At 47.8% G+C, this 27,786-nt stretch overlaps 10 protein-coding genes across 10 annotated transcripts; 8 read left to right on the top strand and 2 right to left on the bottom strand.

Annotated features, from left to right (window-relative positions):
- The first annotated feature begins 635 nt into the window (after positions 1-635).
- C8Q69DRAFT_478755 (C6 transcription factor) lies at positions 636-4,958 on the top strand. Its single transcript, XM_028631397.1, has 9 exons — positions 636-972; positions 1,054-1,103; positions 1,165-1,470; positions 1,545-1,636; positions 1,701-1,749; positions 1,824-2,813; positions 2,871-2,971; positions 3,028-3,721; positions 3,776-4,958. Exons 1-9 carry the CDS (start codon positions 854-856, stop codon positions 4,501-4,503), a joined length of 3,129 nt encoding a protein of 1,042 aa, XP_028481956.1. The 5' UTR covers positions 636-853; the 3' UTR covers positions 4,504-4,958.
- Positions 4,959-5,045: 87 nt separating this feature from the next.
- C8Q69DRAFT_478758 (hypothetical protein) lies at positions 5,046-7,479 on the top strand. The gene has a single exon (XM_028631398.1). It carries the CDS (start codon positions 5,305-5,307, stop codon positions 7,207-7,209), a length of 1,905 nt encoding a protein of 634 aa, XP_028481957.1. The 5' UTR covers positions 5,046-5,304; the 3' UTR covers positions 7,210-7,479.
- Positions 7,480-7,605: 126 nt separating this feature from the next.
- On the top strand, positions 7,606-9,262 carry C8Q69DRAFT_478761 (hypothetical protein). The gene is made up of 3 exons (XM_028631399.1): positions 7,606-8,279; positions 8,341-8,602; positions 8,718-9,262. Exons 1-3 carry the CDS (start codon positions 7,786-7,788, stop codon positions 8,898-8,900), a joined length of 939 nt encoding a protein of 312 aa, XP_028481958.1. The 5' UTR covers positions 7,606-7,785; the 3' UTR covers positions 8,901-9,262.
- Positions 9,263-9,611: 349 nt separating this feature from the next.
- Positions 9,612-10,656, top strand: C8Q69DRAFT_447506 (hypothetical protein; the record flags this gene model as incomplete). The annotated part of the gene is made up of 4 exons (XM_028629211.1): positions 9,612-9,636; positions 9,716-10,186; positions 10,230-10,255; positions 10,306-10,656. 4 exons carry the CDS (start codon positions 9,612-9,614, stop codon positions 10,654-10,656), a joined length of 873 nt encoding a protein of 290 aa, XP_028481959.1.
- A 1,889-nt stretch (positions 10,657-12,545) lies between these two features.
- C8Q69DRAFT_488445 (Cupredoxin) lies at positions 12,546-14,478 on the top strand (the record flags this gene model as incomplete). Its single annotated transcript, XM_028632050.1, has 3 exons — positions 12,546-12,816; positions 12,881-13,355; positions 13,416-14,478. 3 exons carry the CDS (start codon positions 12,546-12,548, stop codon positions 14,476-14,478), a joined length of 1,809 nt encoding a protein of 602 aa, XP_028481960.1.
- A 2,905-nt stretch (positions 14,479-17,383) lies between these two features.
- C8Q69DRAFT_478779 (hypothetical protein) lies at positions 17,384-18,327 on the bottom strand (the record flags this gene model as incomplete). Its single annotated transcript, XM_028631400.1, has 2 exons — positions 17,844-18,327; positions 17,384-17,791 (listed from the first exon to the last, which is right to left on the bottom strand). Coding segments are annotated over exons 1-2 (635 nt in total), but the record flags the coding sequence as incomplete, so codon positions are not given.
- A 1,413-nt stretch (positions 18,328-19,740) lies between these two features.
- On the bottom strand, positions 19,741-21,113 carry C8Q69DRAFT_94281 (hypothetical protein). Its single transcript, XM_028634188.1, has 3 exons — positions 20,533-21,113; positions 20,224-20,479; positions 19,741-20,120 (listed from the first exon to the last, which is right to left on the bottom strand). The coding sequence occupies exons 1-3, from the start codon at positions 21,018-21,020 to the stop codon at positions 19,773-19,775; spliced, it is 1,092 nt and encodes a 363-aa protein (XP_028481962.1). The 5' UTR covers positions 21,021-21,113; the 3' UTR covers positions 19,741-19,772.
- Positions 21,114-21,714: 601 nt separating this feature from the next.
- Positions 21,715-24,146, top strand: C8Q69DRAFT_478784 (amidase signature domain-containing protein). The gene is made up of 3 exons (XM_028631401.1): positions 21,715-22,434; positions 22,503-23,808; positions 23,860-24,146. Exons 1-3 carry the CDS (start codon positions 22,123-22,125, stop codon positions 24,033-24,035), a joined length of 1,794 nt encoding a protein of 597 aa, XP_028481963.1. The 5' UTR covers positions 21,715-22,122; the 3' UTR covers positions 24,036-24,146.
- A 284-nt stretch (positions 24,147-24,430) lies between these two features.
- On the top strand, positions 24,431-25,678 carry C8Q69DRAFT_94288 (hypothetical protein). The gene is made up of 3 exons (XM_028634189.1): positions 24,431-24,660; positions 24,824-25,138; positions 25,240-25,678. The coding sequence occupies exons 1-3, from the start codon at positions 24,545-24,547 to the stop codon at positions 25,652-25,654; spliced, it is 846 nt and encodes a 281-aa protein (XP_028481964.1). The 5' UTR covers positions 24,431-24,544; the 3' UTR covers positions 25,655-25,678.
- Positions 25,679-26,180: 502 nt separating this feature from the next.
- Positions 26,181-27,776, top strand: C8Q69DRAFT_94132 (L-fuculose-phosphate aldolase). The gene is made up of 4 exons (XM_028634186.1): positions 26,181-26,590; positions 26,675-26,802; positions 26,874-27,116; positions 27,217-27,776. The coding sequence occupies exons 1-4, from the start codon at positions 26,341-26,343 to the stop codon at positions 27,451-27,453; spliced, it is 858 nt and encodes a 285-aa protein (XP_028481965.1). The 5' UTR covers positions 26,181-26,340; the 3' UTR covers positions 27,454-27,776.
- Positions 27,777-27,786: the final 10 nt, after the last annotated feature.

The raw sequence follows: 27,786 nt of genomic DNA on the forward strand, positions 1-27,786 counted from the left end.
TTTGCCTGTGTACTCTGTATATATATATATGTCTGTCTCTCTCTCTCTCTCTTTCTCTTCTGTACAAAAGACTAAAACCCGAGAGAGCCCAGCCCCGTCGAATGGAAACAATTAAATGGAGAACCATTCGAATCGGGACTTTCTGCCCGCTTCTTCAAGAGCATTGTCAATCTAGTTAGGAACTCTAACTACACTTACCCCGCTGGTCTAGGCCAGTTCTCCACCGCAAGTCATGGCCCCGTCGCCGTTCCAACGGATCTTAGGCGTTAGCGAAGGGCCAACGATCCACACGGCTGGGGTAGATAGAAGATATCATCTTCGAATGCGCGCACACGATAATAGGGTTCCTAGGCATGGGCTAGACGTGCAGATCTTGGGAAGACTGTTCGCAATATCCTCCTCCCCGAGCCAAGAGAGCCTGCAGGGACGGAGGTAACACCGTGGCGCGGGAAACGTTCTGGAAGGGAACAAGCCGTTGCTTATTTGTAGGAATGGGCTAACCAGAAGCCGGGATGGTCGCTGGTGGGCGTCAACCCGATGGCGTGGGCTAGAAGGTCGTCAAAGCGTGCGAGTGACCAGCAAAAAGTCGATAGGGTGTCTTGGCTGCGAACTGCCATCATCATCTACCCCAGACACTCTTCTCCTTCTACCAAGCCAAATCTCGTCACTTGCGCTGCGACAAGGCCCATGGATTTTGTGTCGTCTCTACTGCTGAAACTTTCCTGGATTCGCTCCATCTCAGGCTTGCTATTGCCTACCTTGACCATTGGCCCCTTGGGTTAAGAGGTTTCAATACCTACTTACAGGGGACCGCCCATGTGCCGCGGGCACCGATGACCACATCCCGCTCGCAATGAGCCCGCCTTCCCCCGCGAAGAAGAACGGCAGCAACAATATCTCCCAACCCAGGCAGATTCGCTTCGTTTCAACAGATGGACAGCCGCAGACAAAGCGGCGCAGAGTGACGGCGGCGTAAGTCATGTCGCGACCAGGCTCACTGCCGCCATACCCTCGTGTTTGTATGTACTAACATAGTCCCGCGGATTCGCACAGATGTCGAACGTGTCGCAAGCGCAAGATCAGGTGCTCTGGTGAGCAGCCAGGTATTCTCTTTTTACCTTGACAATCCCCACGAGGCAGACAAGACCTGACAATATACCCAAGTGTGCAAGACGTGCTCGGATTATGGCCATACCTGCCTGGGATACAACGACCCTCCGTCGCAGCCCCCCGCCGACATCACTTCCCAAAGCGCGGCACCAGCAAGCCATCCAGAGAACACGAAAACCCGTCCTCGAGCTCTAAGTGATTCCCCTAGTGCGCTCAAACCAAGTGCACAGTCGAGTGGCCAGGATAAACCACCTACTCTCCCGGAGGCTGCGGAGTCCAAGTCGGTTCCCTTGACAAAAGAGGTCCTCCCTTCCACCAGTAAGGACCAGAATCAACCAGGAAGAGAAAGTCCTGAGAGCAGTCAGTGCACCTCTTTTCTTGACCGTTATCAGCCTTGCGCCGCGGTGCTAATATATTTTCCTTTGAAGCTGCAGATCGCACGTCAATAAGCTCAAGCAATCGTACCCATGTGCCCTATTTCAGGTACTTTGGCCCTACGGCCATTGTGCCAGGGTTCAAGCAAATGGTTAGACACGAGCTCCTCAAAGAATACAGTGTGGTAGACCCCGTTGTGCTGACCGAGTGGTCAGGTGGTTCGTGTTCGCGAGTCTCGCAAGAGTAACCCTTCCATGTCATCGGGTAAGTAAAAGGAAACCTCCAAAAAGCCCCTACAATTCTGAGCATTTGACCAACATGTGTGGTAAAACATATAGACTCGGTTTCGCCCTTAGTGGGTTCAAATCTTGATGCGCCAGACGCCTCATTAGCTGCGGCACTTGCCGACATTCGCGATTCGAACACTATTCCATTCTATGATCGCGACGACAATCTGCCAGTTAGCAACCTCGTCATACACCTTTGCGAGCTGTTCTTTGTGCATCTGGGTTGCAGCTTCCAGTTCCTTCAGCGGGATAGGTTCCTGCGAGATCTCAAGGAAAAGAAGATCGATACCATCCTCGTGGACGCGGTTTGTGCTCTAGCGGCGAGATTCTCTCCGCATCCCTTGTTGAGTCCCCCACGAGCGCGATCGATCGATGGAGCAGAGCCTGAGAATGACGTCAAGAAGTCAGATCATGGCCAGGCTTTTGCTCATAGAGCAATGATGGCTTTGGTCGATGCGCTGTCATGCCCTACTCTCTCCGTCGTGCAGGCGTGTCTCTTGTTGGCTTACGAGGAATTTGGTTCAAATCGCGATAGTGGTCTTTGGATGTACCTTGGTATATCGATTCGGATGGCACAGGATCTAGGGTTACAGAAGCTACAGGGGCTAAAGTACAAATACGGACGAACAGGGTTGACCCCCAAAGCTATCAAGACCGGACAAGCAGGGAAACTTAGTGAGGAACAATATGACTGTCCCGATCCTCCCGAGAAACGCCAGGAGCAAGATCCCGCGACAGCCGATGAGCGTGCAAGGGAACGGGAAAGAGTGGATACCTTTTGGAGTATTTTCTTCCTGGACCGAGTTATCTCGTCAGGGACTGGCAGGCCGGTAACGCTACGGGATGAAGACATTGAGCTATACTTTCCCTTACAGTCAGACTGCGTGCTCCCGAATGGCTGGCCGGCCCCCTTCCCGCCATTGATGCGCATAATACATCTTTATGGAAGAGTAACCGACTTGATCAATGCCATAGAGGAGGTCAACCACGTCACGCCAGACACGCTGAAGCGTCTGGCTGGTATGGAAAGTGACCTCACAGGTGAGTAATATGATCATGGCTCCCTTCACGAGATAGCGGCTATCTGACGCGTTATAGGTATCTATCAACGCCTATCCCCAAGACTTCATTTTAACGCGGTCAATTTCCAAACTTATGTTCGAGCTGAAGAGGGTACTAATTTTATTTTGCTTCATTTCGTAAGATGATTATCCCTCAACCTGCCCCGGGGTTCCCTGACTGACCTTGAGAGCAGTGGTTTCACACGTTGATTGTGCTATTACATCAACCGACTCTCCTAAGTTCTTTTGGAGGGCGAATACAACAGCTATATCCGAATAGCCGTGAGCTATCGATGTCGTCGGCGAAGACAATAGCGGATATTCTGTCTTTTTCCGAACTGATCGACGCAAAAAGCTTCATAGGCAATCCTTTCACCAGCCAGCCCATGTACATCGCCGCATGTGCCTTCCTCATGGAGAGTTCATATTATTCATCTCCAACATCTAAATCTGGATCGTCACCTGTACAGCCGCTGTTGGCCAACCAAACTGCCAGCTTCCTCACACCCGGTATCGAGATTCCAAACGGACCAGAGCGGAGACTGAATCCTAAACACAGTTTATTGGCCTCCGCAGCAAAAGAAAACTACCAGAGATGTTACAAGGCTCTCAAATCCTTGGAGACTTACTGGGAAGGCACCAGGTATATTTTGACCGTGTTGGATCAGAAAGCGAAAGGAATAGGCGACCCTCAACTGTACACGGCTGAAGAGATGGATGGTGCCGGTGATATACTCTCACTCGCCCCAAGCGGTTGGCGAAAAGCGGCTACGCGCCAGAGCTCGATAGAGCCACCTGCGAGGCAAGGGTATTATCCTTCTGCTTCTGGGCAGGAACTTGACGGCACGTCGGAAACGGCAGGGTCGCCTAGATTCGATCCTAGCCAAGGTAGGCAATGTGTTCTCTCGGATTTCTCTGGATTTCACTAACGTCGTGTCACAGCTATCGGATGGGCACTGACTGGCGCGACTAATTCTTCGCAACCGAATCTGAGCTTACTTTATCAAATGCCAAGCGCCCAAGCAAATACGCTTTCAGCACAGGCAAACTACGGTCCTCAGTACAGCCATAGCTACCCAACTGTCTCGCTTGAAGCGCAAGTTCCACAGAACAGCAGCCGTCTGCATGCTGACAGCCTTCCTGCATATCCATCAACAAATCTACCACACTCGTCTGCTTTACCTGCAAAGGACCGGAAGTACCCTTCTCACACCACAGGAGGCGTAAATATATCAGACGCTGACTTGCTTCTCGGCTTGAACACACCCTATACCCCTTCTCATTCTCGTGTCGCACGAAATCTGCCCGCAACATACAGTCAGAATCTTGAGGCCCCGACAGTGGGCGTCTCATCATCCTATCACTACGCTCCCGCATCTGGGTCCGAAGGCGCCGACCACGACCCCCCAAACTGTAATGCTAATGACCATGTTAGTCCCGGTGCAAGCGCACAAATCGGCGATATGATGATTGGAACTCAGGACATCGACATGAATACCCTGCAGAATCAGGAGGCATTCCCGTTTGCGTTCAATGGCGAACTTCTCCCATGGCTGGAGTACCTTCCGCAGGATGTGCTCAGCTATTTCGGGGATCATCAGACTTACAGTCCTCTGATGAGTCCCCAAGATAACGCTAATATTCCCAATCAGCGTCCTCCACAGCGCTGACCCAGTCCGTTAAGTTTCTGTATGAAAATTCGATCTTATTGTTTCTACACGGGAGCTTTGGATGATGATATGTCATTTTGCAAGCAGGCGAGCATCTTCCCGGGCGTCTGGTGGGTTCTGAAGTCCAGTGTTGTGGATGGAATACATAGGACTAGTCTACGCTCTACTTCTTTTTCTTTATCTGGGGAACATATGTGTCATGAAGCAAGCGATGAGAGACGTCTACATTTGGGGCTTTATAAAAACATGTTGCATTTGATTGATATTTTTTCTTATACTTCAAGGGCCAGCAATAGATGTATAGAATGTCTTGGCCAAACATGAGCAGCAAAAGCCCACCTATCTTATTAGCTATTTTGGTCGTCTATATTAGAGGATACTACGCGCATACTAATTTATATATATTGTAATACATACATTGGGCGCGAAAGATCACCACTGCAGCAACCGAGGGGAGATGAGAAAGGCGGTGAGAGGCTGCATGGTGGCAGCGGTTGCCCTGCACAACGGATGAGGATAAACATCATCAGATAACATGTGTAGCAACCTCATCATCATATTATTGTGATAACACGACGCTTTCTGTTGTTGCATTCACCTCAGGTTTTACATTATATAAATTTCTGCTTCTCAATCTCAGAACTAGTTATATTCACAGTATCAGGTACTGGCACGCTGCGTGGATCCCTCTGGCATTTTGCCGTGCTGGGGCCCCACACTCTCCGGCTGTGAGCATATTGCTTCAAAGCAATATCATTATCGGTCGAAATAGACGAGGAATATTGTTGAGATAGATCTCAAATGGAGGACATATTCGATGCCTCGAAAGTGACTAAGGTGGATGACGGCGATACCACATTACAGCCACATGCCTTCGACGGGGATCAACTTTCATCTACTTTTGTGACTGCGGAAATTCCTGCCGATGTGACTGACTCTCTTGAGCACCCGGACGATGAATACCCTAGAGATGGCAGCGATGTGAACTATGGATACAATTCTTCCTCTTCTTCTCGTCTTTCCGGTCGCGACTCGCTCGAAGATGACTTGAGTGATGACGCGCCTCATGTACAATCCGCAGCGTCTAGTCGTTCTTCGATTTCATCAATTCCTGAATCTGTCCTCATCCATCCGACGGATTATGCCCCGACGCCTACTACTTCGGACTCAAAAAGAACAGGCAATGGGCATGCTACTGCCGATAGGGATTGGTCGGACAAGAGAGACGGGTCCATGAAATTCGTGCCTAAAGTTCGGGATCGCCAGCCAGCCTTCCGGAAACCGAGCTCAGTGAGAGCTATGCAAATGCATACCGAAGATGAGGATGAGGACTATCTCTCGCCGACCAGGCGCCGTGCCACTGGTTATAGCCCACGACATTCGGGAATGACACCAGTGAAGCGGTCACCTTGCCACTCGCCTTACGGTTCTGCGCATAAACCGAAGGTCAAGAAGGAATATCCGCTCGTATTGCTTCATTGCAACCTCCTGCCACCTTCTCTTTCTCTTCCAGCTGGAATTGGAAATCCCACTTCTCAGATTCTTCAGGAGGTGCTGCCTCTGCGCTACTGGAAACGTTGGAAGTTACTAGAGGAAAAGGTCATCGGATCAGGAGTTCTTCGCGAACGCGGTGTCTTGATATCTCATCCGCAAGATGCTTATGATGTGTTGGAGGAGCGACTCCTAGAAAGCTTGGAGCTTGTGCATCCTAGACTGCGGAATGGACATTTCCTGAGTGGCGGGGGAGATGACACGGAGAAAGAAGACTCCGAGACTGATACAAAAATCGACGCTGAGAGTGAAGAGGGTGAAGAATGTCCCGACTGCGGTGGATGGGTAGTCGATCACAAAGACAGCGGTAGGAAATGGGAGATTAAGGTCTATGCGGCCAATGGCTTGATGCGCGCCGGGGCATGGGCTGCCGCCTGGAAGGAAATGGAGAAGGTGGACGTGGAAGTCAGTCTATGGCTCCCATCCAAAATAAGAAGGGAGCTGGAGAAGAGGTTTCTGGAGGAGCGTGCCAACCGCTCCGAGGAAGAGTTCCGCAATTCCGAGGAGGATAAGAGACGCATCGACCTTTATGCGGCAGCTCCGACGCTTATTGACGGGTTTGACGATACTCCACGGTTCAATAACGAGCACTTCCATGTCCCGCAACCAAAGGATTTGCAGCAGAATCAGCAATCGCCCATCCCTCCTGGATATGATCCTAAGGCGGCCAGAGAAATCGACCTTCAAACCTTGTTGATCAATTATATTCGCATTCTCGCACGTGACAGGCGTAACCTCGTTATCGCTTTTCTGAGCGTGCTAGTCGTCTTTTTTGCATTTGGAGCTCATCCGGCCGGTCGAGAAGTCGCCCGCATTCAGACAGAAACCGTCCCTGTTGCCGCGGTCAGTGCAGCGCAATACTCTGCTGTGAGCTACACGCCCTCCTCCCAAGCCCAGCCTAAGATCGAAACTGTAGTCGAACCTGCGGTTCACGTCAAGTCAGAGGAACCCGTGGCTCAGGCCACTGCAGAACTGAGTGTCGTCTCTAGTCTATCTGTTTCCGAGAAAGTGGCTTCGAAAGACGATTATCCGGATCCAGTTCCGGCAGTTTTAGCCGTGGATTCTCCAGTTGAAGCTGGTATGGATCAAGTGGAGGTAGCTATCGAACCGCAACTCCTCGAGCCCGGCAAGGAATTGCTGTTGTTAGATGCTTAAAGTCCAACGACGACAGCAAGATAGATTTACGAATCTCGAACCTGAATACGCAATTTCCCACTATCTCTATTAATTTGCACATATGCCGGTGACAAGGTCTATGATATGAGCGATTTGTTGATGAAGGGTGATGTCAAATATCGAATGACTTTATGTTCTGGTGCTGTGGAGTTATCTCGTTGGAAGCAAGACTGTTTCAGAAATGTATGTAGTAGCGTTTAACGATAGTGAAAAGAGCTTTCTATGGAATTTCATCAAATTGAGTTGAACGGTATATGCAGAGTATATGCAGAGTATCTGTATATATCTTCTAGAATCTAGTCGCGGTACCCCTATAGCCAATATATCATCTCTGCAGCGGAGAGATTCACTCTATAAGAGTGAAGCTTCCAAGACCCTTGATGTAAACTTGCACACGAATATGGGAGGGTGGCTGGAGTATAGGAAACATGTGAGTGTCAAGTAGACTGTATTTGTAGCTTGCAAGGAGCCAAGATGGTTAGATCAGTAATGTATTTTTGATCTAACTCGCTTGCCAGCTTGGACTGCATAAGTACGTTACCAACAAAACAATCGATGTCGCAGAGCATCCCACACCTCTCCTCTCAACGTTGCCCTCTTCCTGAAAGTGTCTTTCTTTCCTGCCCGTTAATCGCAATGACTTCTGTTATCGAGCTCAAAGAGCGCAACAAGGCTAACCGTCTCGCCCTCCGGAAGCTGGAAGCTCACGTTACTAGTCTCGAGAAATTCTCATTCCATCCAGCTAACCTGCAGAACGCCGCGATTAGCATAATACCAGCCCCGTTCGAATGTCAGAATGGCAAACCCGAGTTCACTCCAAGTTTCTTTGCCCCCTACCCGAGTGATCTTCTGATGGCGCCCAAGGATGGATGGGTTCCGTTCGAGTTCCCCAAATACGACAGCGAACGGGCACAACGCCGTCATGAGACGCCCATCGACCGGGCGCGTCAACTTTGTTACTACCTCGAGCAGTCCCTGAGTGGGTACCGGAGTCGCTGTCCGGAAGTTCAATATCCCGTCTTTCTGATTTCGGGATGGCGCTATCAAGAGTATGTTTGACCTTCCCATCTGCCGTCTCCTCGTGTCCTTTCTCTCATGGGTGTAATATAGCATCGGTGAGTATGGGTTTAAAAAAGACCTTTGGGAGTACGGTCTGCAGATCGGTATGGAAGATTCGAAGTGCCCTCCCCAGTGGACCGTCGACGCAGTTTACCATTACCACGACACAAAATTCCCGCATCTGAAGAGCATGATGATCTCTGATGTCGATGGCGATTATGAGATGTTGTTCCGAGGGGAACTTCTCGCTTTGATCAGGATGATCCGGGGGCGTCTGGAGACAAAAAGATTTGCTAGATATCCTGTCCACCCGGTAGGTTCCTACCTCACATAGACTCGGGGATAACCGTCTTGATCAGTCTTGATCTTTCCTGTAAAAAAAGCCGTCCTGCCAGGCCGCTCGTTGCTAACTGCTTTTCGAACCATAGGTACTCCTCTTCTCCATGATGGGCACACAACACGCGCGGATCCTCCAGGCCCATTTCAATGGTACTGAGCTGGTTATCCATCACAGCAAATTCTATGACTTCCGATACGAGGATGCTGTTCTCTTGGAGTTGTTTGCGCAGTGGTTTATCAGCTCTCCGGTAGGCGAGACTGAGCCGGAGTAATGAGTTCTTACTTACTCGGTGGGATAACGGCATACCTGGGAGGCGTTTTGGTTGTGTCTTTTTTCGATAGGATATTATTTCGGTGGCTATAAGTTATATGTATATCGCGACGGTATTGTTCTTCGCTTTCAGCCTCTTATTCTTTCTTTTTTGGATATACAGCAGCAAGGCCCCAGATAGGTACCTTCTACCCTTGCTATTTATCTGACCCGAGTACCAGTTCCGCACCTAAAGTACCGCTGTGCATGCGGCATATGTTCCTATACCATACCCAAGCTCTGTAATCCCGGGTTGGGCGCTAAGGGTGTGGATATACTGTTAGATCTTAAGGCATCTAGGTATACCATAAAGTTTTAGTCGATATTAGCTCTAAATAGGCTCTTAAGCTTAAATCCTATAATTTTTATATAAGTACAGTAAAACCTGGATATAACGAATCATTTTAGCCAGGTAGTGTAATTCGTTGTATAGAGGATTCGTTATATAAAAAGTGGGTCTGTATTAGTAATATTGGTATGGGCAGTGAAATTTTCGAAAAAATTACCCTAATAGGAAATTGTCAATGAGGTAATCACTGACTAATAAGGTAAATTTGTACCTTTGTATAACGAATTGTATAGAAAAGGCCTGAAAAAATTAACGAATTTCGTAGTAGGGAGGAATAACGAATTTTGTATAGGATTTTGATTTTGACACGGTTTCAAATTCGTTATGTCGAGGTATTCGTTATACCCGGGTTCGTTATAGCCAGGTTTTACTGTATTAATCTATTTAATAAGGGTATTAGGTATATATTTTATTACTTATCATAGTAGACCATCTGGATACGGTGTGCGGAAATGATCAAAACATTGGCCTTGCCTATATTTACTTCAATTTTCGGCGCTCTCACAAGCAGCGACTGGAAGATGTGCTCGAGAGTCTGCTGAAACAGTTGACTCAAGGACGACCATCTCTACTAGATCGGGTGAAGGCACTGTATCATCAGCACTATGAGGGCGGAAGACCAAGTGACTTTTCAAACGCCCTACAAACTGTTATCAGCGGGTACATGAAGGTATTCATCATCGTTGATGCGCTGGATGAATGCCAGTCGACAGACAGGTCTCGTGACCGGCACCTGAAAATTTCGAACTTCAAGCCCGGTTTAACATTAGCTTCTTTGCCACGGCTCGATCTATACCAGGAATTAAGACGAGATTTGAAGGAATACCTTCTCTGGAGATTAGAGCGAGTCGTTATGACGCTGAGAAATACCTACAGGGCATTGTTGGTCGACTTCCGCGGTTTGTCTCACAGAATGCCAAACTGCAAGAAGAAATTATCCAGGTTATCACAGATGCGGTGGATGGGATGTAGGTTACTCTGGTCAATGGGGTCTTTGAACAAGCTAATTTACCTTTAGGTTCTTTCGCGCTTGGCTCTCCATCTTGACTCATTAATCGGGAAACGGTCTCCTAAAACCACTCGAAACGCATTGAAGAGCCTTCCAACTGGGTTGCGCGCATATTATTTTGCGTACCGAGATGCCATAGAACGGATTCAGGGGCAGGTATCTGACCAAAAAGAGATGGCATTTCATGTGTTGTCGTGGATCAGTTGCGCCGAGCGACAGACGACAGCTTCAGGACTGCAACACGCACTTGCAGTCGAGGTTGGCGAACCAACCCTTGACAAGGATGATCTTCCTGAAGTAGAAGATATGATCTCTGTCTGCGCAGGATTGGTCGTGGTGGATGAACAAAGTGATACCTGATATGTTCGACTCGTTTACTATACAACACACAGGAATATTTCGAGAAAACAAACAGGCAAAGACTGGGTCGCCGATGCTCATCAAGAGATAGCTAAGATTTGCATCTCTCATTTATCACTTGATGACTTCAACGCCGGATTTTGCAGCACGGGTGAGGAGTTTGAAGCTCGTCAAGAACACTACCGATTGCAGTACTCTAAAGCAGCCCGTTACTGATGCAATCAATATTGATTCTGAACTTTCTGCAGAATCTACCAAAGGTTATTATTAAGTAATGCCTGTGGCTAGGGTCTGCTAGCTCGAAAAAACTACGGCAGGATCGGTTTCAGGGTTCACTACATCCAGGCACCGAAACAAATCACGGGCCATCATTTTGTGGCACACTTCGGCTTGGAATGTCTGACGCAGATGTTAATCGAGTGTGATGGTCGATTTGATAGAGAAGATGAGCGTGGTCGAACACCACTGTCATGGACAGCATTAAAGGGTGTCTCCTACTGAAGTATGGAACTGATCCTGACTCTAAGGATAATATTTATCAAACACCTCTGGACAATCGCCGCAGACTTCGGTCATGAGGCTATAATCAAGCTCCTACTGGAGCACGGAGCTGACCCGGAAGCTAGGCGACTCGGGCTTTAGCATGGATGAGACTAATCGAGATTCGAACCTTGGTTCGAGGCCTGAGCTTCGGAAACGCCAAACGCTAAGTATGTATAGCCGCTAAGGAACGCCTGGAGAAGTTGCAAGATCAAGATTGGACTTAGATCGCCCTTGTGGGAACTCAATTATTGATTCCTGCTGTACCAGAGCCAGTCCGGGATCCCACATTAACAAGCCACCGAATTCTGCCCCTCCGACTAGTGAATTCCCGGATACTCGGGTTCGCAGGGATCGCCCATAGTTAATTGTTTGTCGGACCCAACAACAGAAGCGGGAATTTGGAATTTGTTGGGCTGCAGCGGTGTTGCGCCGTCCAACGTTCCGTGTTTTTCTGTCTTGACTCTGGGGTTTGATCTCTATTTGTATCGCAAGTTGCAGCCCCGAGTCCAGGGTACCCTATTATTCAAGAGAAGTGGACACTTTCAGTCTCACCTCTAGCACCAGATCTCCAGGGTCTAACTAGGTAAGAAATGTACGCAATCGGAGACCCGGTTTCGTTTTTTCCAATAGATCCCTTGCAGCCTCGTCGGGGTCTCACGGAGATGGCTGAAGCTGACTATTCGCGTAACATAACTTTCAGCATTTGTTATCACGAACAATAAGAAAGTGCAAGTGCATTTTCTGAGCTCCGCTCTGACAATTGGAACGTATTATTAGTGAACTTCACGGCTGGCTGAACACGCTAGTTATACCCATCTTCTAGTTCTTCTGGGCTGGACCATATCCCGTCAGCTATGAACTGTTCACCGACTGCATGCTATTTCCGGCTCTATGGGGGCCTTTTACAATCTTGCTGATCTGTCTCTGACAGATACGAGCGTCCGTGTGCGCCCAACTGGCATCAGTCACTCCTGTCGTGGGACGCCTAATGGGCGTTGACATTCCGTTGGCTTGGACTTTTATCTGTCACTATGCGCTTGTCCAAGGCTGAACACTCAACATGCCACATGGTACTCCGTACATCGTGCATGTAAGGCCGACTCTCGGTCGATCACCTGTCTATGTAGACTAGCCACGAGCTGATAATACATAGGTCTTCCAAGTGGAGAGATGGGCCGACGACGGTGCCCACTATGGATATAGACGGCCGAAGGAGACTGGAAAGGTTCCCCCCTTGAGCTCATGTACATAAATCATGAAAGCCTTCCCGATCCTTTCGTTATTGACCTAAACGAAAGCTTCACGACATCGCCGCCGCAATGGGTAACTCAGGGATCTCCGGCGGTATGCTGTTCCTGCTGTCTCTGCTCGGGCTCCTGCATTGGGTCCACGCCGTACCGACCCTGTCTGCGAATGTGTCTGCGACTGCACGAACCCCTGTGCAGTTTGCAATCACATTGACGCAGTCGGAGGTATACCATGATGGCTTCAAGAGGCCGGGTGGTATTTTGATGAATGGTCAATTCCCCGGTCCGATGTTGGAACTGCGTCAAGGAGATGATGTCGAATTCACGGTTTGGAATCTTCTGCCGTATGCGACTACGGTTCATTTCCACGGTGGGTATTTTCACATTTCCACATGGTTGTCATGGTCGTGTGTAGAGCTCTGACGTTGCAAAAGGAATCGATCAGCTAGGTACCCCGTGGTCCGATGGTGTGCCGGGTGTGTCGCAGAAAGGCATCCAGCCCGGAGAATTCTTCGTATACAAGTGGACAGCGACCCAGTATGGAAGCTACTTTTACCATGCACATGAAAGAAGCCATATTGAAGATGGCCTTGTTGGTCCTATATACATCAAGCCGGCCGACTCCGTGGAGAGGCCCTTTGCGCTGATCAGCAACGACTCAAACGAGCTCGAGGCCATGCGGAAGGCAGAGGAAAATACAAGACCACTTGTGCTAAGTGACTGGCGCCACTTGCCCTCCGAGCAGGTTTGGCAGGCAGAAGAAGCCACTGGGCTTGACGCATTCTGTGCCAGTTCGCTCTTGATCAACGGAAAGGGGTCCGTTAACTGCTTGTCGCGAGCGACAATTGATGAGTTTACATCTCCTGCGCTGAAACAGCTGCTTAATGGCACTCAGTTGACCGATATGGGGTGTGTACTGAACAGTTTTGTGGGGGTGTGAGTAAATCAAGCTGATTGAATTACGTCTAGATGCATTCCTCCAACTATCGTCGCTACTCAAGGCCCATACCCGCATAACTTCAGTGCTATACCACCTGGTCTATTCTCTGGTTGTGAACCTACGGAAGGCAGTACGGAGATTCTTACTGTTGATCCCCATGATGGTTATGTAAGCTGGGATCTTATCGGAGCGAACAGTCTGTTGAATATTGCCTTCTCCATCGACGAACACCCTATGTACATATATGCCGTCGATGGTCGATACGTCGAGCCGCAGCTCGTGGACGCTGTGACAATCACGAATGGTCGACGATTCTCGGTGCTCGTGAAGTTGGACAAGCCGGCTGGAGACTACACAGTCCGTTTTGTTGTCAATGGTCTCAGCCAAATGATGAATGGCAGCGCTATCCTGACGTACGTCAACGCAGTGAAAACACAGAGCGGACCGTCTGAGCCATACATCAATCTCGTCGGATCCAATGCCACTGCAGACGTCACTTTCCAGAACGAGTCTGCGATGGTTCCCTTCCCTGTCGAGACACCTGCACAGACCGCTGATCAAACCTTCATCCTGAGTCTCAATCACTACAATGCTTCATATCGCTGGACACTCGGAAACAGCAGCTACCCGCTATCTTTGGAGGAATCGCAACCACTCCTCTTCTACCCAGACTCCCCAGCAGCTTACAATGACCTGACCATCCGCACCAAGAACGGCACCTGGGTCGATTTCATCTTCAATGTGACCGGGCCTGTCCAGCCTCCACACCCTATTCACAAGCATTCTAATAAATTCTTCCTTCTCGGGTCCGGAGAAGGTGCATGGACCTACGCCTCCGTCAGTGAGGCAATGCAGCACATCCCGCACAGTCTGAACCTCAAAAACCCGCCTTTGCTAGACACATCTTACACACCCGCTGCGGCGACGGGACCAACATGGATGGCGATCCGCTACCAGGTAACGAACCCCGGTGCATTCCTCATGCATTGCCACATCCAAGTGCATCAGAGCGGCGGGATGGCTCTTGCGATCCTGGACGGTGTAGACGCATGGCCGACTATACCGCTTGAATATCAACTTCATTCGTTGTAAAGATTTTTGAGCATCTAATTTCATTTCCTTCTTCTTTTTGGGTCTATATCTCTGCATTCACCACCTGCATTGACCTGTCGATACTCACTGCGAGTTTGGGTTCATGATAACTCATTTTGTTTTGGCGTACATCTCTTGAGAACATAATGGTATCTAATGAACTGCATTGTGACATTCCCATTTACGGTATGGATATAGCTATGTAACGTACAAAACCAGATGATATATACTTAAGAATCCACGTCTATTATTGCGGATTGACTATGAATATATTTCTGCATGATAGCTCCAAACAGTAGATATTCCCATCTGACCTCTCGTTAACCCGGCATTCACGGCGCCGCAGTATGATTCGAGGGTCCCATAATACCAACTATTCACCGTTCTATTCATTGTTTGGCACCTCTCGAGTCTTGTTCAATCGATCCGCTCTCTTTACCCCTCTTCCATCTTCTAGCTGCTCTTTATTCTATTTGATTTCTTCTTCCACACTCTGTACGTAGAAGAGAACATCTGTTAGAAACATTACTCGCGCTCAGAGAATTTATAAGACTGAATTTGACACTCTTGCTAATAGGAAGATACGAAGGATATCTTCTTCACGAGAGACACAACACCAAGTAAGAATCTATCCCTTATATCGTTGATACTAGCTAATTTAAGAAAAATAGAGAAAACATGGTTAAAGCTGCAAGTATACTTTAACTGTAATCTTTATAATGCCTATAAGTATAGCATACTTGTTGGTATTGCGACCAGCGTGGGCATATACATGCATCTGGTTGTTCGATTTGCTCGAACAGTAGGTGATCTGGCGTCGCTTGGTAAATAAAGAAGCTGTATAGTTAACTAGTAACCAAACAAAGCAGACAGATACAAGTCCTCTTTCTCGTCTCCCTACGCTCTTTATTTACTACTCTTTAACCTTCACTGCTCTTGAAGCTTCATTGCTTTTACAATATTAAAGAATCATTTTGCTCCAAGCCTGTCTCTCTTCAGCTAAAATCTCTTCTATCATGGCATTTGCTTTACAACAGCTCCAAGCCGATATTTCGGCCTATGGCCCCCCTGACCATATGATTCGCACCACTTCTTTGGTAAGTCTGGATCAAACGAGCCCAGATTCAAGGACTAATATGAGGCACTCGCTTATTAGTGACGACGAGATCCTCTCCTCCCGGTTCCAGTAGGTTCTGGCAAAAACACTGTACTTGACAGTACTCGCAGATCAAAAACCTTCTATGTTTACACGGCCCAATGCCCCCTCCGCCTCGGAACAGCTATGCTTTTACAACAACTTGTATTTCATTTTCAACTACGTCGAAGCAGTTAAAACATCCCAACTTAAAACTCGATTATATTAGATTTTATAAAAAAAGGCACTTTATTTATGACGCCTCCTTAGACAGAAAGGGCGATAATAATTAATTTCAAAATGAACAAAATGCCTATCTTGAATTTTTCCTTGTCAATATGAATTTTTCCTTGTCAATATACAAAGACCTCAAGCTCACAAAAGGAAGTAAGTTTCAAAACCTCGACGAATCTTTCCTATCATGGAAAAGACGTAGATATACTGATGTGATTCTCTGCTGAGTAAGAATCCCTTTCCAAAAACATGGAAGATCTGAACTTGACCAGCGCGCGTTTGAAAAAAAAAAAAAAAGGAATACTTCCTCCAAGAAAGTCCGAGATGGTTACGAATGAAAGTCTTTTGATTACTTCAAACACGGCATCGCCTACGACAAATATCATTCGCCAGTTCATGTCCTATGTTGCAGACGGGGCACAAGGCTACTCAGAAAATGGCAAGATGTCGAGACGTACCGCGATTAATTATACTGCGTCGCTCTTCGGAGCAATATCTTACTGCAACAAGGGCCTTGATAAAGAGATCCAGCAACAAGTTCTGCTATGGATCGAGAACATTCTGACTACAGAGTTAGAACTCAATAAGCGTTTGGTTATCTCGAAATCAACTGTTTATCGCGAGGACGTGTCATTGATAATACGAAACCTTTAACTATTCCCCGCTAGACATCCGCTGACTATTATCGATACGTGTTATTCTAGCTATTTGTATATTCATCAATTTGATGCTCGCTGCCTGCGGCAGAATATACGAGATCACGTCGACAGAGAGGTATCCGAACCAGTACCTTCGATAAAAGGACTTAGATATTTACGCGTTCAATCGCAATGGAACCAATAGCCTCTTAGCGACTCTTAGGGTGTCTGGCCTGAGATGGAAGGACCGGACAGAAAACTACCAGGAGTTTATTATGAATTTGTTGCCTGCTCACATGTGGCCGGAGGATAGCATTGGCTGTCATCATTTGGGTTATACCTGAAAAGTCGTGAAAAGAACAAGTGCCGAAAGATATGAATGCTGAAATGATCCAGGTCAAAATCAATACCTTTCATTTTACAACGTCCGCGCCAGAAGGCTCCGTAAGTATTCAAGCCCGCTGCGTCCAGCTTGGAAGAGGTGACGCTTTTTACTTATTTCAAATATGTGAGACATTGATAATCAAAACACCCACTCAAGCGCACGAAAAAGCTCAATGTCTAGTGGCGTTGCAGAATTAGGAGGTATGTGCCCCATGGTCGAGGTAGATGCGTCTCTGCATGAACTGTTGGTCTGACGACTCCCCAGTTCGCAAGCATGCCCTCCTACCATCGACGCCTCGCCAGACTAGCACAGGCCCTTCGCGATGATTACAGTCTTTACATTCGCCCATTCTTCCTGTTCGAAGATATCACGGGGGCAGTGAGTATAACATACGGGGAGATCGTGTCGATGTTGTTGGACAAGTTCTGGATGGAAAACTAGAGGCTGAGGCTTCATTTGGGCACAAGATTCACTTCGAATTACAATCCATGAGCTTTGCTCATCTAGAGCTTTCCCCAACCAACGCTGTAACAGTGAGATCTGACATACGACATACATACATTGAAGCTGGTGATAGTAGCAGTTTTCTCATCACGGTGGGATTCTGGGAGTAATAATCATCACTAAATTTCCTCTATGAGAGTAGCTGTATTTGCATCGATAGACGTCCGGATTTGTTCGAAGTACTCGGTACTCAATTCACGAGGCTATTTAGCAGCCAGCGTCATAGCAACAATAAGAGTTGCAAATCTCTCCATATCATCCCTGTTTCCTGTAAAGAATGGTCCGTAGGTCTGTAGACTCAAGTACGTGTTCTCGGTGATCTTTGCATTCTCTTTTTTGAGGTAGTCGAGATAATCCTGGTGATAGGATGCGAAAGTGATGTAAAGTTCATTGTAGTCCTGCGAGATAATGACAGGACTAAGAAATCAGCATCGGCGTATCTATAGGGGTTCAAAGGAGGTTACCATACTGATTATTCATGAACTTCTGGTCTATAGTCGATGTCATCAACCAGCCGACCATCTCTGCAGTTTCTTGCATCTGTATTGACATCCGTTTCGATCGTCTTGATGCTTTCTTTACTTCCAGGATTGCCAAAACCTGCTCCGGGATCTGCTCTAAGCTTCGAAAGGCTCCGTCGGTGTATGCCGTAAAAGAACATTTCCCAAAGGTTGGTGTGAACGAAACACGCTGAAAGAAGAATTCGAACTTTGACTCTCTGACAAGATTAGAAAACGACCTCAAAAAAATTACCAGAGCGGCGTTAACGGTTGCTTCATCTGGTGCTTCGAGGGCTTCATTCGGAACTCGCGGTGCTATCTCTTGCTCCGGTTGAGATTCCGCACGTGGGCGTTCTGCTGTATCGTGACTGCTTCTATGATTGAACGCTTGCATAACGCTTCCACGAGCGTTCTTCCTCACTCTCTTCAGGGTGCGTCTTGCGTATGATGGCTCTAGCTCTGTAACAGAGGGAGACCTTTTATATCTCCCTGAACGGCGAGGCTCAAGAGTATCGAATCCAACGAGTTCATGAAGGTCTCTTACTGCCGCAAGCGACGATGGGTGCCTGTTATCACTCCTCTGAAAAGATTTGAGTGGTGTTCGGCTTCCAGCCATATCCAGGAATTGCTGGAATTCGGGTAGATTGTTTGTAATCACTTGGGCATCGTTCCAGAATTCGTCGATGCCGTAGAGATGTGCATCTGCGGTGGATATATCCAGCGCCCTCTTAGGCTGGGGCCAAATTGCTCTGAAGGCAACAAATTGCTTCTGAGTTATATTTGAGCCAGACTCTAGCCATTCACCACGAAGATTGTAGAGTGACATGTCTTGCATCTTTGCAGTTGCGACCAGATCTTTCAGGTCTTCTGGATCACCAGGCACAAAAAATCCCGGGACTTTGGAATCTTCTCCGGGTTTAGTCATGATGGGATCTATATTGTGGACTATTGTGTTAGGGAAGCAAGAGAGAAGGAAGCGAATAAAGATGAGTGGCAGAGGTAGATGTGCAGTACTTGAACTTCGACATATGTTATGAGCGGACTCTGCGCGCATTTGAAAGTAGTTGAAGGGCTCGTCTTATGCACCAGGGGTAGGTACATGATACCAGAATCTTCTCCAGGGGGGTCCCTTGGAAGTCTCTGATCTTTATAAAGGACAATATGACGGGATTAGGTACGTTCTTTGTGCTCTGACAGGAAGGATGTCCAGGGTAGTTTCCACAACACAATATCGTGTCAATTTGAGTTGTAGGACCCGTAACCCATAAAGGACCTCATTACTCTTTTATCAAATGTCTCAGGCAGTAGCCTGCAGCCTCAGTGTCCCCTTTGGTCTATATATAGTTCAAACTTCAAAGGGATAGCTGCAGATGAAACTGCATACCCGTTGTGTCGGGTAGTAGAGGTGTTGCAGCTGGACTTCTCTATAGCAATTCCACTGAAAGGCCATTTCCGTTTCGAGCGATAGTAATAGTAATAATGAGAAGAATCTCAATATACTTGAATATCTTTTCTGACTCCCTGAGCGGAGTGCTAGAGGCATGTGCAGGGGCAAGAATTAGCCCTCGTCCGAGGCCCTGATACGTGATACAAATATATATGGCATGCTTAGATTTTGGACATTTCAGCTATCTTTTGTACATAATGAAACCAGTAATAATAAACACAAGAAGGGACTTTTTGTTTTTGTTTCTAGCATTGACAATGCAATATCAGCAAATGTGCGAGTCATGAATCCAGGATGTCCTGTTTCCTAGCATGGATAATAGCATGGAATTGCAATGAGCAAGGTAATTGCACATTATACATACATGGACTTCTTCAACAAGCCTAGAAAGTAAAATAAATTCCTAATTTGTGCTAATGAATTTATTCGGCCAAAGTTGGGCTCCATAACATTAAGATACATTGTCTCTATTGAGCGGGCGTTCTGCAGACTTCATTGGCGCCTTCCCCTCTACCTTGTCCGTGGGTGATGTGCAAGAGAGGTTTCCCATACTGTCCCTAACCTGCTTGACATCTGCAGGTTCTTGCACCTCCCTGGGGAGATCAAGTAATACTCGCTGCTTTGTATCGCCAACCCTATCACTCGCCGTGTATCTCACAAAGAAGGGCATTGACTGGTCGAATTCGTCTTGCGTTCTGAAAGAATGGAGCTTAGTCTTCTGGATAAGAAGTCCATCCTCCGTGGCATGAGCCTGCATGATCCTCCCTTGAAAAGATTCCATGAACGAGACGACTAGGACCTATACAATTGCGTGAAATTTTCCATCAGCAACTAGTACAGAACCATGTAATAGACCAAGGACATAATCTGGAAGGAAGACAAATGCTTAGCTTATAACTTACAGGAGCGATGCAGTGACTCTCAAGGTAATCATGCTCCATCTGCGTTACCATCGCTGCAAGCGCCACTAGGACTTCTGCACGTGAGATATTCTCATTGCCTTCGTAGAAATGCTCGAGCATGATTATGACATGCGGCTCCTCTTCACGGCGGTGTGCAGAAAAGTATGATTGATCTATCCTGCAATCCTGACTAACAGAACCGCCAAATTTGAGCATACCCATGTACACCTCGTTCACTATATCCGGACAGAGCCCCCTTGGAGAAAGTTAGAGTTTGCGCTCGAGAGCATCAAATAACGGGTGACTCACAGATCCCTCCATCCTGTCAATTTCATGAGCTTCACTCTCTTCGCATTCTCTCCAGGGCCAATTCGACGATAATAATGGACTAGCTGGCCCAGCTTGTATCGCAAGTCCATGGCAATCGAGCCACACCCCCCATTCTCCAGGCGTCTTACCTCTTCCGGCCACTCATGGAACCATGTAAAGTGTCTTCTTATCTCTTCATCGCTTTCGTCGATTGGAGCGGCTTCCAAAAGCTCGCGTCGAAGAGGCTTGAAAAATTCCTCGCCAGCACGCATTGTATATTCACCATTGCTATCCAGCTCCATGTCCTTGACTATAATCCCAAAGGATTTGGCACGCTCATCGTCGAGGTACCGGTGCTGACCTCCATAATCGTAGACAGACAGAAAGATCTCGTATAGGCTATCGCAGGTCTTCTCACGAACATATTGACGGTCTTTGTTTTGATCTTTGCGCAGATAGGTAAGAAAATTCTTGATACGGATAGACATGGCTGCTTCAGCGCTGCAGGAAGCTGGCGGTGCGGAAATGAGGATCTCAGTGCAGAAGATTTGCTGACTTGCCAAGTAGAAGAGGTCGTACTTGAGAGAGCCGACTGTATGCAGTTACCTAGTGAGTGAAGTTGAGTTGTCGGTATCAGCCCAGATTGGACAAAGAAACTACTATGTCGGAGTTGCCATGCGGGCAGTGGCCATGTTAATTGACGTAGGTGTCCGGACAACGGAAGTGCAAAAACGCGCATTTTACTGCCATGATGAAAGAAGTCTTTCAAGTTATAAACAGCCACCTAAGCCACCGCTTTGTCTGGAAGATGCAACTGAAACATGCATCGTACCGGGTAATAGCCGCCTCTTTCATTTTCTTTACTTCATGGGTACGTACTGAAAAGTGCATCCGGCTTCGGTATACAGAACGATGCAGCGTACCGTTTACGCTACTTCTGGAAAGGGTAACCGCTGATGCTCATCTACTGTAAGGCTACCTGCTAGCAATATTGACCTGACGATACCAATCTGCGTCCATGCTCTTAGCCGCGGTCAAACCAAGAGGTTTCTGTTCGGTCGCTTTCAAGAATAAAGAAAAAGGGGGTGGGGGGCGACGAAGGATGGTGAAAGAAGGGCGGGCGAACTTTGCGAATCCACGTCTTAAACGAAAGACAGGGGAGTCCCTCTCATCGCGCAAAGAAAAGAGGAAGGACGTCAAGAGGATCAACTTAACCTGATCTATGGATAGCATCGAGGACGCGTTAAGTAACACTGCCGAGGCTCTTCTAGCCGCTAAGTAAATCGTACCCCACAGTTTAGGACAGTGTCTCCCCGAATCCTAGGTACAACTATGATGCTTTCAGGTTGAAGGAACATACAAACCTCGATTAGTATCTGCAGTTGATTCTCTAGTTCCAATTTGGAACGAAGGATAGGTATCAAAACCTGACTATCCGCATTGGTCTTTAGCATCTGTTGCTGGTCAACAAAAGCTTTTTTTAGTCTTATCGTTTCGAGCCAGCGTGCTTTTTCCTGCGCTCTGCGAGACTAGAATTGCCGCGCGAAGCAAAGAAAGTCGATAGGCATTGACATCATAAAGTCAAGCGACATGTCCTCTCAGTCTTCTGAACAGCCTTATCTGTCCATTGCGCGGCGGAAACAAGATCAACTAGACGCCTGCATTCCGCCAGAATGGCGACTGCCAGCGCATTTAATTCCTCAAAGCATGCTGTCACCGGCTGACTCGATCACCAGAGCCAGGGAGTATGGCAGAGTCACTGTGATTGGTGTTCCTCGCACATGTGGTCTCTTAACCTCCAAAGAGATAGAGATTACAGAGAAATGGGACGCTAAAGGACTGCTGGAAGAGGCGGCTCGTGGACGGCTCAGTGCAGAGGAAGTTGCGACGGCGTTTTGCAAGGTCAGCTACTTCATGTACCAGGTTTATCTATGGCTATCGCAGCGAATTCTAATAATATGCGATCACAGAGAGCAGCTATTGCTCACCAGCTTACGCGTTGTTTGACGGAGCCCTTGTTCACAAGCGCGATCAAGCGAGGAAGGGAGCTTGATGAGTATTTGAAACGCACTGGGAAGACAGTCGGTCCGCTCCATGGTCTACCAGTTTCCGTTAAGGACGGTTTCAATGTCAAAGGGGTGGACTCTAGCATTGGCATCGCGGCTCTTGCGTTCAAGCCTGCCAAGGAAAACGCGCCTCTGGTGGACCTGCTCCTATCTCTAGGTGCCATTATAATCGCAAAGACCAATATACCCCAGACGCTGGGCGCCCTCGACAGTTGCAACAACGTTTTTGGACGCACTCTCAACCCGCTAAACCGCCAACTTACCGCTGGTGGTAGTTCTGGCGGCGAGGGTGTCCTGCTAGCGATGCGTGGATCGATGGTTGGCTTTGGAACAGATATCGGTGGCAGCATTCGCATCCCTGCCATGTGCAATGGCCTCTACGGGTTCAAGCCAAGCAGTGGACGTGTTCCGTATGGCGGCCAGGAGAGCGGTCAATTGAACGGAAAATGGCGTGTAGCCTTGCAACCCGTAGCAGGGCCATTGGCGCGATCGATTGAAGATATTGATGTTGTCATGAAGGAGATTGTCCCTCGAGCGGAACTCTTTGGGGAAGATTGCATTCCCGGGAAATGGGAGAGTGAGACGGCAACAAAGCTCCATGGCAGTTCTCGCAAGTTTACGGTCGGGATCCTTCGAACGGATGGCATTGTCGAGCCTCTCCCGCCTGTCGCAAAGGTTTTGGACGAAGTAGCACAAGTACTTCGCCAGACTGAAGGTATCGAGGTGGTCGAAGTCCCAGTCCCTCCTATCTTCAAGAAATGCCAGGGCCTAGCCGGTCGACTCATGGATGTCGATGGCGGTGCAAACATGATGGATTTGCTTGACCGCACTTCTGAACCATTGATCCCATGGCTGAAAGGCAGAGTGGGACGGAGAGACCCGATTTCAGTGACACAGCTATATCAGCTTCAAGCAGAACGGTCGAGGATTGAAAAAGAGATGCTCAAAATATGGACAACAACCGGGAGAAGTGATGTTGATGACGACAGTCGTGAAAGACGCATCGATGCGATCATATGCCCGGTCGCTCCTCACCCTGTTCCAGAGATTGATCGGTACAATGCTGTCGGATATACATCGAGCTTTGTCCTCTTGGACTACCCAGCTGGTACGCTACCCGTGCGGCCATTTAAGGAGTCTGATCTAGAGATCGGGAAGGAAATGGCCGCGCAGGTTCTAGGAAGCTGGGACAAGAGAAACAGGGAACTCTGTAAGGATGACATTTCCCCCTTGAATAATATAAAACTAACGAAGTCACTAGGGAGCGAAAAGACGGTCGATCGCAGAGTGTACCTGGGCTCCCCGCTTAGTGTTCAAGTGGTGACGCCCAAACTGCATGATTATGATTTGGTTCAGGCGATGCAAATAATCGATAGAGCTCTACGATGTCACGGGGGTGAAGTGTCTAGAGCTAAGCGCGGCGATTCCAAGCTTTGAATCTTGGTACTTAGAGGAAGCGCCGTTCCGTTAGACTAGAGAAGACCGTCGAAATGTCAGCTTTGGTGTGTATCGCGGCTATAGCCTATATTTGGAAATGAGTTTTCTTTGATATCCACTCTCAGAAGCATCTGTAAATCTCAAAAAGCGTCTTATCCATGGTTAAAATAGTGATGATATGAATCACTTTGATTGGCCGGCTGATTTGTGAACAACCGAGGTATCTTCCCGGAAATACGACACCTCGGCCTAGACTCCGACTGCGTTTCATCGCCAACATAATTCTATTGCACGTATCTCACGCATCATTCCTTGGCTATCATATATAAAATTATCATCAACATAAACTGAAGGCCCGTTTTCAACACGTTGGATTGTGCGAGTTTGAACGCGGCTAAGGTTCGAATACCCCTAACCTCAACTCGCAACATCATAAAACTAACAGATACATACCATCACAAGAATTAGAGCATCGCAGTAATTGGCATACAGTTTCAAGTGTAGAAGAAATGTCCGCCAAAGAACAGGTCGAGCTCGAAAACTTCGGCAGCATCTTCGACCTGGAGGGAAAGGTGGCCGTCGTCACAGGTGGATCTAGAGGATTAGGTCTTCATGCTGCTAGTGGGTAAGTCATACCTTTGTTGTTGATATGAGTTTTGTTACCTCGTTATCAACGGGGCCTCTGTACGAGCAAGGTTGCATTTTGCGCCGTTGCTGCGGCGAAGATGTTTCCAGCGATATCTGTTTGCCCAAAAGCAATGATTCGACAGCTAACTGAAAACATGCAGTCTTCTCCAAGCTGGCTGCTCCAAAGTCTATATCACATCCCGCAAAGCATCTGCATGCGACGAAGCTGTCGCAGCGCTCAATGCTCTCCCTAACAAGCGACCTGGCGCTCAGGCTATCTCTGTTCCTGCAGACAGTTCGAAGATGCAGGAACTTGATCGGCTCGTAGAGGAAGTGCGCAAGACGACTGACCATGTGGATATCCTTCTCGCCAACGCTGGCGCCACGTGGGGAGAGAAGTTTGAGACACACCCTGAGAATGCCTTTTCGAAGGTCATGGACCTTAATGTGAAGAGTGTCTTTTATTCGATCCAGAAGTGAGTTTGTCCCCTTCTCAGTTCGACGCGCTTGTCAATCATCTCAGGTGCATTCCGGGTAAGCATTATCCTGTCACGCAAGACTAATGCAAGGATTCCAGATTCTTTCCCCTTCTCACAGCCAAAGCCACCAAGGAATCTCCATCCAGAGTCATCATCACAGCCTCCATTGCAGGTCTCGTTCCCGGAGAGGGAGGCGAAAATGCCACATTCAGCTACTCCGCCTCCAAAGCAGCTGCCATCCATCTGGCTAAGAACCTTGCTCTGGAACTCGGTCCCCGCCATATCCTGACCAACGCGATCGCGCCTGGTTTCTACCCGTCCAAGATGGCGATCGGTTTGCTTGAGAAGAAGGGCGGCTTGGAAGCGATGGAGAAGCTCTCTCCCAACCAGCGTCTGGGAAGGAAGGAGGATATCGCGGGGTTGGTTGTGTTTTTGGCAAGTCGGGCGGGTAGCCATTTGAATGGATCGGTCATTGTGACTGATGGAGGCAGTATGCTGAAAGGTCGGTTGTGATGTATATATTGAAGATCCGTGAGCTGGAGATAAGTTCTCGTGGTCACTCTAAGTGAAGCTGGATGTAGGTTGTCTTATGTGCATGACTACGAAGAACTGAGTGACACTCCATCTGAAATACTGCCGCTCACAAATTCTACTTTGACCGCGATAGTGTATCATGCGTACATATTGATTTCTTAGTGAGAATATCCAGTTCGCATTGAATCCACCCGGGAAGCTCTTCTCCGCTTCACACTGTATACAAGTCACAGTCCCAAATATCCCCAATCGCAAACATACTCGAGTACGAAGCCAAGATGCGTTCATTATCCGCCGCAAAAACGCACGTCGGATACTTATCCGCCACCAACCGTAACAACGCATCGCTCTCGATACTAACGGAGGTTCGCCGATTGCCAATCAAGATCCCTTAGTGCCGTCGAAATATACCATAGCGGGATCAAGATTAGACGATACTTATGCGGGGAACCCGAGCAGGCCGTGTTGACCAGGGCTCTTATAAGTTATTCCCTTTTCGCCAGGCGAATTGCGGGGTTTGTTTATCTTCCTAATGAATCTCTAGTCATTGGTGATAGTTAGAAGACTGGCTTACCCTTAACAATATTTCCATAATTACTATCCGCTGGTCCTTATATGATATAACCTGAGCAGCAGCTATCTGTGTACCTAAACTACCCTCCACAATGGCCCCCTCCGCAACAGTAATCGACAAGGGGTCTGAAAGCAACAAGAACGTCGGTGCCCTCGGCATGACAACCTCAGGCAAGAAGCTCAAGATCAGAGAATACCCAAAATTCGCCTCCCTGGAAGAGGAGCGTCTGTACAGGAAACAACATCTGGCTGCAGCGTTCCGGATATTTGCTGATCGAGGCTTCGACGAGGGAGTTGCTGGACATATTTCAGTTCGAGATCCGATTCTAACAGATCATTTCTGTACATACATTCCCCTTTCTTAACTAAGTTTTTGAACTCCTTCATACTGGGCATTCCTTTTACTCATACAATGAATAACGATAGGGTTGAATCCACTCTCTCAACACTTCGCCACAATCAGCGTATCTGGCCTGATTCTCGTAAACGAAGACGGCCAAGTAGTCATAGGAGACGAACCTATCAACGCAGCTGCCTTTGCAATCCACTCCGAGGTAATATGAATCCATCTCATCCCTCTAGAGTTCAATCCACTAAATCATAACCCATATATCATATATAACAGATCCACAAAGCCAGACCAGACGTCCACGCAGCATGTCACGCTCACAGCGTCGCTGGAAAAGCCTACTCTGTCTTCGGAAAGCCCTTGGATATGATGACGCAGGATGCACTCCGCTTCTACAAGAGTCATGCCGTATATGATAATTTTGGCGGGGTGGTTCTGGATCGAGAAGAAGGGAAGAGAATCGCAAAAGCTTTGGGGAATGGGAAGGCTGTTATTTTGCAGAATCATGGTTTGTTGACGGTGAGTGAAACGACCTCACTCATTCGGCATCGTTCTATTATTATAGCATATATTTTAATTTGCAGGACAAATTGTCTAATGACTTTTTTTGATATTCTAGGTCGGACAATCTGTCGACGAAGCGGCCTTCTGGTTCATCAGTCTCGACAAGACTTGCATGGCGCAGCTCCTAGCCGATGCTGCGTCGGCTGGTTCTGGCCACAGGAAGATCCTGATCAGCGACAAAGAAGCGGAATATTCGTACGAGCAGGTCGGGATTCCGGCAAAGGGGTGGTTGGCGTTCCAACCGTATTATGATGAGATTCTGAAGAGGACGAGTGGAGATTTCTTGAGATAAATCACGTCAAGTTCAACTCCATTCAGGTTCCTGTCATGTGCTGTATACCGAAATCAATAAAATCCAGTGGTACAGATCTACTGTACTGCGTCTTTTACGAATCCTGAAGCGATAGAAACCAGCAAGCCTGGGAACAGAATTTGTGCGCTAAGCTAAGTAATGCTACATGCTTTTTTAAACTATACAATGTAAATGGCAACTGTCCAGGCAGAAAAATGAATACAAAGGAAAACTCCTAGCAGGATCCGAAAACTCTATGCCAGCCAAATCTATAAGGGAAACTGAAATTGGACGCTGTCCATGGAAGGAAGGTAACTTCTCGGCAGAAGAGAA

Source organism: Paecilomyces variotii (genome assembly GCF_004022145.1).
Source record: "Paecilomyces variotii strain CBS 101075 chromosome Unknown C8Q69scaffold_13, whole genome shotgun sequence".
In the NCBI taxonomy this organism is placed as follows: domain Eukaryota; kingdom Fungi; phylum Ascomycota; class Eurotiomycetes; order Eurotiales; family Thermoascaceae; genus Paecilomyces; species Paecilomyces variotii.

Coding starts and splice junctions, on each gene's coding strand:
- C8Q69DRAFT_94288 (XM_028634189.1), top strand. CDS start 24,545: ATGTCCGCCAAAGAACAGGTCGAGCTCGAAAACTTCGGCAGCATCTTC. Junction 24,661..24,823: donor GGTCTTCATGCTGCTAGTGG/GTAAGTCATACC, acceptor GAAAACATGCAG/TCTTCTCCAAGCTGGCTGCT. Junction 25,139..25,239: donor GTCTTTTATTCGATCCAGAA/GTGAGTTTGTCC, acceptor CAAGGATTCCAG/ATTCTTTCCCCTTCTCACAG.
- C8Q69DRAFT_478758 (XM_028631398.1), top strand. CDS start 5,305: ATGGAGGACATATTCGATGCCTCGAAAGTGACTAAGGTGGATGACGGC.
- C8Q69DRAFT_94281 (XM_028634188.1), bottom strand. CDS start 21,020: ATGTCTATCCGTATCAAGAATTTTCTTACCTATCTGCGCAAAGATCAA. Junction 20,480..20,532: donor TTGACAGGATGGAGGGATCT/GTGAGTCACCCG, acceptor ACTTTCTCCAAG/GGGGCTCTGTCCGGATATAG. Junction 20,121..20,223: donor AGAGTCACTGCATCGCTCCT/GTAAGTTATAAG, acceptor GCAATTGTATAG/GTCCTAGTCGTCTCGTTCAT.
- C8Q69DRAFT_478755 (XM_028631397.1), top strand. CDS start 854: ATGAGCCCGCCTTCCCCCGCGAAGAAGAACGGCAGCAACAATATCTCC. Junction 973..1,053: donor CGGCGCAGAGTGACGGCGGC/GTAAGTCATGTC, acceptor GGATTCGCACAG/ATGTCGAACGTGTCGCAAGC. Junction 3,722..3,775: donor TAGATTCGATCCTAGCCAAG/GTAGGCAATGTG, acceptor GTCGTGTCACAG/CTATCGGATGGGCACTGACT.
- C8Q69DRAFT_94132 (XM_028634186.1), top strand. CDS start 26,341: ATGGCCCCCTCCGCAACAGTAATCGACAAGGGGTCTGAAAGCAACAAG. Junction 26,591..26,674: donor GATTCTAACAGATCATTTCT/GTACATACATTC, acceptor GAATAACGATAG/GGTTGAATCCACTCTCTCAA. Junction 26,803..26,873: donor CCTTTGCAATCCACTCCGAG/GTAATATGAATC, acceptor CATATATAACAG/ATCCACAAAGCCAGACCAGA.
- C8Q69DRAFT_478761 (XM_028631399.1), top strand. CDS start 7,786: ATGTCGCAGAGCATCCCACACCTCTCCTCTCAACGTTGCCCTCTTCCT. Junction 8,280..8,340: donor TCGGGATGGCGCTATCAAGA/GTATGTTTGACC, acceptor GGTGTAATATAG/CATCGGTGAGTATGGGTTTA. Junction 8,603..8,717: donor CTAGATATCCTGTCCACCCG/GTAGGTTCCTAC, acceptor TTCGAACCATAG/GTACTCCTCTTCTCCATGAT.
- C8Q69DRAFT_478784 (XM_028631401.1), top strand. CDS start 22,123: ATGTCCTCTCAGTCTTCTGAACAGCCTTATCTGTCCATTGCGCGGCGG. Junction 22,435..22,502: donor TTGCGACGGCGTTTTGCAAG/GTCAGCTACTTC, acceptor ATGCGATCACAG/AGAGCAGCTATTGCTCACCA. Junction 23,809..23,859: donor CAAGAGAAACAGGGAACTCT/GTAAGGATGACA, acceptor CGAAGTCACTAG/GGAGCGAAAAGACGGTCGAT.